Raw genomic sequence first — 10142 nt, 5'->3', positions numbered from 1 at the left:
GGTGACAAGAGCATGAGTGACTGTGCGCAAGGCATCCCGGTCTAGAAAAGGCCGCAACTGGTGCACCAGGCGTACCCGGTAAAACGCCCCCCTGGCCACAGCCGCCAACTGGTCGTCCAGTGTCAGCCGTGGGTCCAGGAGGACCCCCAAGTTGCGAACCCTCTCCGAGGGGGCCAAGGTTTCGCCCCCTATAGTCAGCAATGGAATCAGCTGACCATACCTGGGAGCCGGCAACCACAACCACTCAGTCTTGGAAGGGTTGAGCCTGAGTCTGTTTCTCCCCATCCAGACCCGTACGGCCTCCAGACACCGGGCCATCACGTCAAGGGCATCATTGGGGTGGCCTGGGGTGGAAATGTACAGCCCCTGAACCTAACAGAACGTGGCCACAGCTGAGCCTACCTGGGTGGAGGGGGAACCGGTCTCTGGACGCTGAAGCAGAGCCCGTGAGCTTGATTGGGCCCGTGATATGGATCTTGGCCCAAAATGACAACTTTCACCTGAAAGCAAGAGCAGAAAATACTCAAACACTCCACATTCGTTATTTCTGTTCTCAGATAATTTTTGTCTAGATTTATGCTTCTATTTGATGAGACAGAAAATTCTTTTTCTTAGTAGTATTCCGAAAAAGCAGCAAATGGCATTACATAAAATACAGAGAGACTAGTCAGGGTGACAGGCATTATGAGTTACAAAGCTGAGTTGCATTAAGGCAGGGTTTGCTTAAACATGAATGACTGAAAAAAAATCACAATGGCTACCTGTGTCAGGTGAACCCAGCTAATAACCAAGGGTAAACACCCAAAGATAACACCACCCATTCATAAAGGAACAAGAGGATAAATACAGACTAGTTGCAACAGGTTGACTTACATCATGGATGTCACACAGCTGGGTCCAAGTGAAGACCTGATGCTGGGGTGGATAAACTGTACAGCGCTTGCGTTCTTCAGCAACAAATGCCATCAGCTATATAAAGAGGAGAAAAATTGACCTGGAGCTCAACTAAAGGTCATAACAAACTAAGGAGACATGACATTCCATAACATGCACCAAAACAGTCTTTGCCCCCTGATGGTGTTCAGTACTCTCATCCCAAATTCTGCTGGAAATGAATTACTGTGGAAATGAATTAGTGTCATACCCAGTCATCTCAGATTTTATCAAAACATGGCTCTTAAAACGTTCAGCACCATTAAAAAAGGTCTACAAACCAACAGCTTTAAAAAGCAACTGACCTAGTGGTGTGGTAGCCTTTGAGGATGGACTGCTGAGCTAAAAGCACTTGTCTAACCTTGTATCATCAGCAGGAACAGGCTAAATTTCACCCTCAATAATTAACAAGCACCGCTTCTCTTTAATTAGCTGGACTAAGACCTCAAAGCCAAGAAAATGGGGATGGGGGGGACCTGATCCCTTCGCAAAAGTCCTGGCTTCTCGCCCACCTGAGCAAAATACGGTTTGGAGAACTCTTTGGCCAGGGAGACCCTCCAGCTCTGCCCCAGCTCCGCGGGAATGTAGCTGGCGGTGCGGGCTGCGAGCTTCTGCAACGCCACCTCTTTGTTTTTGCGGATGCGCTCCACCAGTTCCGGGCTAAGCGGGGGAGATCGCGGCGAGCAGCCATCAGTCTTCGATCTTTTGGCGGCCTGCAAGAGGGAAAAGGAACGGGTCAGGAGCGGGGGCGGGGGAGCAGGGAAGAGGCAGCGGGGAGACGACCACATTCCCAAGGCCGCCGCCATGGAGGCGAGGCAACCGCAGCCGCCTCTCCGGCACTTCCGGCCCCGCAGAAACACGTGCACGTTTCGCGGGAAAAACAAACCCAGCGTGGCAGGGTTCGAGGAATTAATCGGACTTCTGTGGCGGGGAAGCGGAATGAGATAACCAGATGCAGGTAACAAAGGAACCGGGCGGAGCAGGAGATTAACCTAACGCCCATCTTCTCCCAATGGGAACACTGGTTAGCCCTCGTTATAAAGCTCGATTCTAGGCGGGGAGAGAACCTAACGATTTCGTACCTAAGAGTAACCAATACCGGATCACGTGACCGTAAGCGGTCACCAACATCCCTCCCGCCGAAAGCCTTTGGAGGCTTCTCATTGGTCGGCACCTCAGACAGCAATTTTTGTTTTTACTACGAAAACGTGGTAGCTGAAAACATGCCCCACTTCTTCCCTCCGAATCACCAGACTGCCTCCCGCTCTATTAATAATGCAATAATAATATTAATATTATTAATAACGTTCTTCACAATAACTCCCCCCCCCCAAAAAATAAAGTACCTCAGTTGCCTCGGCTGACTCCGGAGAGCGAGTCCTTTTCTTGCCGGGCGCCGCCGTGAAAAAGGAGAACAGGGACTTCTGCCCGATCATGGTGGCACCGCTGGCAGAGGTAACGGGGCGCTGCAGGGCGGGAGCGGCAGCCGCGGTGGAGGTCTGGAATCTCCCCCGAAAAAAAATTGGCGCGAAACTGCTGGGCACGCGCGGTCAAGGAACGCCCTCCCCCCCCCGCCGCCCGCGTTCAATCCGCGCATGCGCGCTGCCGTGACCAGGGAGAACCCCGAGTAAAATGTCGGCGCGCTGGGCGCATGCGCCCTGGGCACCCCATCGAACCCGGGAGCGGACTTTCGGGCGGCGGGTGCTGCTGCAACCCGCTCCGGAGGCGGCGGCTCTTCTCCTCCTTGGCGAGCGGCCCGGGAGGAAGGAGGGGCCCCTGGCCTCCGTGCTGCGCCCAGGCACCTTCCCTGCCTGCCCGCTTCGCCCCGGAATTAAGAGGAAGGGGGCGCCTGGGTAGCGCTGGCGCCCGCAAGGTTTTCCCTGCTGGCCCGCCCAGCCTTAGCGGCTCTGAGGGGCTGGGGAGGGGGGGGGGCGTTAGCCATTATTGCCGGGATTGCTCCCATGGCCGGTAAAGGAGCTGCTGCGGGAAAGCCTTGCAAAGAGGCCCCGGGGCCCTTCCGCTGCCAGGGGGTGCAGATGCCCCTCTTGTCTCCCCTCCTCTGCCCGAAGTCAGCAATGGAGAAATTCCTTCTCCCAGCAGGCCCTGCCTCCACCCCAGAGGAGGCCCCAGGGCCCAGGGCCACCGAGGGGGAGGCAGGCCCTGCCAAGCGAGAGGCGCCCCCCTTGCCAGGCGGGCTGTGGAAGGAAATCCGGGCCGAGGGGCTCAGCTGTGACTACACCGTCCTCTACGGCAGAGCCCAGGCGGACGAGGCCTTCCGGCAGCTGGAAAAGGAGGTGGAGTACTTCGAAGGTGAAGGTGGCTCCAGGCACCTGGCCGGCACTTTGTAGGGCTGGGGGGCCACCTGGAGCAGCAGGAAATGACCTCTGCTCTCTTCCTTGCCCTCCGCTTGGAAGGGGACCCCAGAAGCCGCTTCTCCACTGTTACTGATTCTTCTCCCTCCCGAGAAGCCTCTGGGGTTTGATCTGTAAGTGAACCCTAACCATTATTTGCAGCAGAATCGGCAGTTCTGCTTTTTTTTCCCCCAAACAGGTGAATTCACCAAGCTGCACATCTTTGGGAAATGGCACGACATCCCGAGGAAGCAGGTGACCTACGGGGATGCTGGGCTGACCTACACTTACTCCGGTGTCACCTTTTCTCCCAAGCCCTGGATTCCAGTTCTGAATCGCATCAGGGACCGTGTCCAGCTGGCCACGGGGCACACCTTCAACTTTGTTTTGATAAACAGGTAATTCCCCAGGGTGTTTTAGACAGCAGGAAACGCCATCAATCTGACCCACGGGGCTTGGGGCGTTTCCAGCTGCCCTGCTGCATTGCCCAGCAGACGGATCCAAGATCTTCCTTGTGCCTCTGCAGGTATAAAGATGGCCATGACCACATCGGAGAGCATAGAGACGACGAGAGGGAGCTGCTTCCTCGCAGCCCCATTGCCTCTGTGTCCTTTGGTGCCCGCAGGGACTTCATCCTCCGCCATGGGGCTTCTCGGGGCAAAACCCCCTCCCGACGAATCGCACCAGTCAAGTTGCAGTTGGATCATGGCAGTCTGCTGGTGATGAACTTCCCCACCAATCGCTACTGGTACCACAGCCTGCCCATCCGCAAGAAAGTGTTGGCGCCCAGAATCAATCTGACCTTTCGGAAAATTAGGACTCTTTAGCTCCCAGGAACGGAGCTGGGGTGAGCGTCTTTCTACCCTTTTCGGTGCTTGAAGGAACCTCCTTATTTCGCACAGGCTGCGGCATGGGTTTACAGCTCCCTTTTCTTGGAACCTATCTGGACTCAAAAGTTGGGCTGTTTTAATCACAGGCTCTACTTGGACAACCTGATGCAGCCCCTGGCTGTGTGAACCTGGCCTCTGGCATAATGTATCCTGTGAACCAAGAAAATAGGGTTAACTGAACAAACCAGACTTCAGTTAATTATAGGGAACTGTGCTGCACAAACCTAATCTTTGGCGCTCAGCGCATGTTGGGAACATCTCAGTCAATCTGCTTGCTGCTTAAGGAGCTGATCAAGATCCATGGCGCTTCTCTAAGCAGTGGGGAGACGTTACTGTCTTAAGTCAAGGAAAGTGTCTCTACGCTGAGGCCCCTCCAAATGCAGGCCCGCTTCTGGCTGGGGAACCCCCTCCCCCCTCCAGCTTGGAGCTAAGGAGGGCCCTGTGTATTCCCAGGGCCTATTTATGCTTTGCCCCACTCATTTCCATTCAAGCAAACTTCCGGAGTAGGAGTCACTCTGCAAGCAGCAGCCTGCCTGAGGTCCACAAACTCTACTGCTTTGTGTCTTGTTTACATACCCTGAAATAAATAAAGTTATCATTTGTTTCCTATGGGAGAAAAGCTCTGTCTTTGTCATCAGTGTTGGGCTGCTGACTTTAATAGGACACAAAAGTTGCGTCGTTAGCACACTCGTCATCTGGCTTTGAGTCCACAGGAGCTGATGCAGGAAGATGAGAAAAGGGTTTCTCTCACATATACAAAGCCAGACGGTCTAAACACATTTGGAATTTTAGCAGCAATTTTATTATGTACAAAATATTTTAAATCGGCAAATTCTGGTGGTAGAATTAGCAAGTTATAGGAAAGAGGGCTCCTCCTTTTGCTGAAGGAGAGCCTGATAAGAAATCTGATGTAATTACAACAGACTCATCAGTACAAAGATACCAGCCTGCTTTCCTTCCTCTGCTCCGCTGGCCTCCCCCGGAATCCCAGCGCACCAGCCACAAGTGAGCTCCTCGCTAATTAAAATACGATCAAGGCACTTAAAAGGACTTTTTCACCCTCCCCTCCAGACGTGGCAGGTTGTTGTCTGACTGAATCTGCTACAGGTGTGAAATGTGAAAAGACTGGCAGTAAATCAATCACCACAAAGGAAGCGGCGGAGGTGAAGCCACAAGGGAGGAGAACCTAAGAGGCCTCTACTTGAAATTCCTGGAACGGAAAGTATTCTGGAGCACATGAAGATTTTTCTGAGATGGATGAAAATCACATCTTTGGGCAAGACCGTCTACCGGCTCCTGTCGAGAGGCACCCCCTCCACTGCATCCTGGGGTGTCCAGGGCAGAAACCTCCTGGTGGGTTCTTGCCCCAGGGTAGAGCAGCGGCTACTGCACGCATGGCCTGGTCTCCTCTATCATTCCTCAGCTTGGAATTCTCGGCTGGGAGGCTGCAGCCTGGAGCAGATGCGCTCGTAAAAGAGCAAGTAGGCGCTCGACGACAGGACCTCTTGCAAGGTGCTCTTGCGCACCACGTCGTCGGAAACCCAAAGCCACTGGCTGCCAGCAGAGGGCAGAGTCCGGGAAGAGGATGGAGAACGGCGGAAGGTCACAAAGTGCCCTGAGTGCATGTCCCCGTGGTGGACCACGACAGCCATTAAGCGGTACACGTAGACGGGGGAACTACCGAAGGGAAAAGAGAGGCAGAGGTGTCCACTCCACATCCCATCCTCCCCTCTCAAGTTTTCAGCTCAGAAGAGAAGCTAGCAAACTGCTCTTCCTAGCAATTGCCTAAATTCATGGAACAGCAGCTGAGCTGCCTCTAGAACCATTACGGCAGGGTTGAGTCCAGACAGGGTGGGATTTCACCCAAAGGCTCAACCAATACTCGTATGTTTCACAGACAGGCTCAGCAGCCTGTGGAAGATGCAGACAAATAGTATTTTACAGGCTGCTGTCGTCTCTGAGGAAGTCTAGCAGCAGCCCACCCTGTTCTCGCTTACCCACAGCCAGGAACAGCCATGTAAGGGAAACCGATGGAGGGAGGCAGCCACGGAGTGTAGTATGTGCCGTTGCTGAGAATGGGTTTGCTGTTCCCTGCTCGTTCCATGCCTGTAAAAAGCAAAAAAAGGAAGCGGACTCTGGATGTCTAACGATCCCCAATACAGGTGAGCAGGCAGGGCTCCTGTCCATGACTTCCTACCTTCCCTGGAGCCTGGCTCTGCCTGCAGACCCTCCCTGGGGCTGGATTTATGGGTGGGAAAGTGCTGCTTGTACAGATCCATGATGAGGAACTCGCTGAACTGCACGTGCTCATTCCGCTTCAGGGGCAAGCCATGGCTGGACCAACTCAACCGTTGCAGGTGGATGCAGAGACACTGAGGGAGCTAGAAAGGCAAGAGGGAGAGAGGGAAATGGGGCTGTTGGTGGCAGGACGAGGCATTCCCATGTGCAATGTAGCCAAAACACAAGCCCAGGGTTTCCCCAAATGGGAACCCCCAGCTCTTAGGACATTCTTGGGGCCACGCAGAACCAGTGTCAAATATCTCAGTCAGCCTGCGATACTGGTTGATCCTCTACATGCTACAGGTGGATGGCCCTCCCAGAGGAAAATAAACATGAATTGGGAATTTAGCCTCTCACAGACAAACAGTAGCTTCATCTTCAAAAAGGGCCTGAATGCTGGTCTTGCCAATCTCTATAGGAAGCCACCTACCCCTCATTACTATCTTCCACCTCTAATGTTTGCTGTCATGGAATGAGACAGAGAACAGAGTATTTGCTCCACAGTATGCAGTACGCTTAGCGAGACAGAGGGTCCCTTGCCCCTCTTGAGTAAACCCCCAACAGTTCCAATGCCCCAGTTCTTACCTTTCCTAATTTTAACTGCTTAACAAAAGTTGTTCTCTGGTGCTCCATAATTTGGAGGCCCTTTGTCCCTTTGGCCTGAATCTTGGAGAAGAGGAAAAAACAAAAAAAAATGAAAGATGTTTAGGGGTCTGGTGCGTCCAAGACACGATTCACAAAGGAATGAGGCTTGGAGGACCCTACTTTTACACCTATTTGCAAATTGGTGGGTGAAATACAGAAACGGATCACCACCGCGCGATCCCAAGCTACTCAGAAGACCTACTTTGGTACAGTTGTCACATACGACATCCTTGACCGACTCGGAGGAGATGAAGTGGCGAAGACAGTGATCCAGCGTCAAGGGATGGCCCTGCGGACAGGGGAAGGAAGTCAGAACTCCGGCAGATGCCTAAAGCATCGCTCTGGGCCTCCAAGGAAACGGACTTACCCACACAGTGGCCGGGATGCTCAAGGAAAGGCTGTCAAAAGTGTCATATCTGAGGGGACTCTGGAAGAGAAAGGAGCACTGGATTCCACCTGAACACTGTCCTATCTCCCAGCAGACAGGCAAGGATGGAGAAGCACCTCCGTTGCCCTGCCCAAGTCAGACAGTTTCACGGCAACTTTTCCATTCTGGTGGATCCCAGAATGATCACATATGTCTACACAATAGATCCAAAAACCTGCGCTTATTTTTGTTATGTACCTGTTGCTTGCAGTGCTTGCAAACCATGTTACTTGTCAGTCTCCCATGAAAAGGATGCTGACTTTTCCAACGATTTGGCAAGGGATAAAGCGGACCTACAAAATACAACTCTTTTGCCACAATCTGTTGTGTAATAAATTTGCCAACCCTGTTAAAAGCTTTTTTTTTTTCTTTAACCTTTTGTTCGGCAGCATATTTGTTCTTGAGGTATTTCCGGCTCCTAGGTAGGAAAAACAACAAATAATGTGTATTATGAAAATAAGCCAGAAATATCAAGACTTTTGATTATTTGAATTATTTGTCTTCGAGATTTAAACAATGTAAAGAAAGATAAAATTCACCCCTGCCCGGCCCTATGTACGCTACTGAAAAATAAATCCTGAAAACTTCAAGATAGCAAATTCCCAGGCAGGTAGAGGACAGACGATTGGCCTAAATGTATTTTGATTCCTCTTCTAATTCTAGCTGTACTCCTTAGCTATTCTTTCACTCACCTCCAGTGAATGCACATCAAATAAATGAGGAATCTGGCTCTGACCATCTCGTTCTTCTTCTAGTGAAGAAGTCAGAACGTGGAACAGTTCATGAGCATCCTAGCAAAAAAAAAAAAAGGGACAAGGGAAATGACTGCAATGAACAGGGGAGAAGGCAATTCTTGCTCCTGTTTTTATGTGCCCAATATCATAGACCAGACCGTCTATGTGTAGATACTGAGATGCTCAGCAATAGATGACATCACCTTACTTCTTTCCGATCACTACCTGCTCTTCAAAAGAGGAGATTTGCCAGCGGTACAGCCTTAAAACCTCCAACAAGCAGCTTGCATCCAAGAGGTCGTCCCCCACTGTCTCTTGGCAGGATAAAGCTGAAAGCAACAAATGGCCCAAAAAGTTAATGCGAACTCCAAAAAAGCGAACTTATTCCCCTCCTAGTCCTGGAGCCTCTGATTCTAAAGAAAATGCTTTACACTCATATCCTTCGGAACAGTCTAAAGAGTGGAAAATCTTGACACCAGTACTGTTAGAATGCATTGCCTGCCCTGACATTGTCAAATGGCAGAATTTGCATTTAGTTTTCTACAGATTTCAGACGGAATGTGTCCTCTTGCGTTGCCAATATCCACAGCACCATTTCTAGAACTGTGTCCTACCACTACATCGCCGTTTCCTCCTTCGTATCATAAAAAGCGCTGTGTCCGTTTGCTAGGTAATCCAATGAACAGAACAAGGAGTCAAAGGTTAAAATATAGGACTTCAGAAAAATGACAGGTACCCCCCCCCCCGAGATCTTGCAAAAGGGCTCCTACCTTTCAGCAAGCGAAGCAAGGTCAGCGACAGGGACTGCTGCCCAGCCTTCTTGCTTTGGCCAGCCGAGCGCTGACCTGCGAATCCTTCCAGCCACTGAATGAGGGAAGGACACGCCGACAGCCCTTGGAGAAGGGAGTTCATGAAGCACGTGTTGCCCAGGTTGAGCAGCCCGGGCACCAGCCCTGTTGGGGCGGGGAGGGAGAAAGATTAACGTCATGGATTAGCCTTGTAGGGGGCTCGGCCGCTTCTCTTCTTATTCCAACGGAAGAAGAGAATCCCTGCAGCTCCAGGCTGAATGCGGGTCCCCGGTGTCTTCCGAGCCTGGATGTTGTTGGCTGGCAGACACTTCAGTTCCCACCTGGCTGGCTGCCGTCCCAGGGAGGGGACCCGGGTGGTGGGTGCCATCCCAGGCGGGCGCCCCTCACCTTTCCTGCGCCGTTTCCTCTCGGCCATGGGGCCCCAGAGGACGTAGAGGCCGGCGGCAAAGACGGCGGCCACCCCACCGATGACCCCCCAGCTCCTCATCATTCTGGCCCTGGGAAGAGGAAGGGGACATGAAAGGAGCTCCTCCGGGTGGGAGGCCGAGCAGCCCCCTCCCGCCCCTCGCAGGTTTCCGAGCCGGCGCGCCTTCTGGGACCTGTAGTCCCTCCCCACGGGGAAGGCTGGCCATTCCGACCCACGGAAGCCCCTCGGCCCAGACGCCCGCAGGGATCCGCGCAGGGGATCGTCCCGACGGCGGCGTCCCTCCACTTCCCCCCGCAGGCGTTCGGGGGGACCCGCTCCGGTCGCGGCCGGACCTGGCCAAGCCCCCGGCCCGAAGAAGCCGCCGCAGCACCACCGCCGCCCGCTCCGTTTCCAGCCCGCCGAAGCGGCTCAGCTGCATCCCCGGCCTCGCTGCGCCTCGCGGACGGAACCGAAAGCGCGAGAACGGGTCGCGCGGGGAAGACTTTCCGGGAGGAGCGGAAGCCGCCGGGTCGAGTTCCTGCCCGAGGGTCTCGTAGCAACGGGGTCTCCGCCCCCTCGGTTGCTAAGGGGTTCTACGCCCTATGACTCCCATCCTGCCCCGGGTGCTGCGAAAACACAGTTCCGCAGACGAAAAAAGGTTCCGCGG

At 53.2% G+C, this 10142-nt stretch overlaps 3 protein-coding genes across 3 annotated transcripts in view; 1 reads left to right on the top strand and 2 right to left on the bottom strand.

Annotated features, from left to right (window-relative positions):
- UNG (uracil DNA glycosylase) overlaps window positions 1-1739 on the bottom strand; it is a 5342-nt gene extending 3603 nt beyond the window's left edge. The window contains exons 1-3 of the mRNA XM_015815786.1: window positions 1446-1739; window positions 874-969; window positions 403-500 (exon numbers count right to left, since the gene is read on the bottom strand). Of these exons, the coding sequence (XP_015671272.1) occupies window positions 403-500; window positions 874-969; window positions 1446-1739 (488 nt within the window). The remainder of the gene's footprint in view (window positions 1-402; window positions 501-873; window positions 970-1445) is intronic.
- A 628-nt stretch (window positions 1740-2367) lies between these two features.
- On the top strand, window positions 2368-4761 carry ALKBH2 (alkB homolog 2, alpha-ketoglutarate dependent dioxygenase). The gene is made up of 4 exons (XM_015815760.2): window positions 2368-2388; window positions 3003-3243; window positions 3484-3682; window positions 3811-4761. The coding sequence occupies exons 1-4, from the start codon at window positions 2368-2370 to the stop codon at window positions 4109-4111; spliced, it is 762 nt and encodes a 253-aa protein (XP_015671246.2). The 3' UTR covers window positions 4112-4761.
- Window positions 4762-4980: 219 nt separating this feature from the next.
- Window positions 4981-9559, bottom strand: USP30 (ubiquitin specific peptidase 30). Its single transcript, XM_015815785.2, has 12 exons — window positions 9457-9559; window positions 9031-9213; window positions 8486-8589; window positions 8219-8317; window positions 7902-7944; window positions 7725-7819; window positions 7467-7526; window positions 7302-7388; window positions 7040-7120; window positions 6372-6555; window positions 6172-6280; window positions 4981-5851 (listed from the first exon to the last, which is right to left on the bottom strand). Exons 1-12 carry the CDS (start codon window positions 9557-9559, stop codon window positions 5587-5589), a joined length of 1413 nt encoding a protein of 470 aa, XP_015671271.1. The 3' UTR covers window positions 4981-5586.
- Window positions 9560-10142: the final 583 nt, after the last annotated feature.

Source organism: Protobothrops mucrosquamatus, unplaced genomic scaffold (assembly GCF_001527695.2).
Source record: "Protobothrops mucrosquamatus isolate PMUCROS unplaced genomic scaffold, P.Mucros_1.0 scaffold374, whole genome shotgun sequence".
Lineage (NCBI taxonomy): Eukaryota > Metazoa > Chordata > Lepidosauria > Squamata > Viperidae > Protobothrops > Protobothrops mucrosquamatus.
This window is presented reverse-complemented; position numbering and strand designations above follow the sequence as displayed.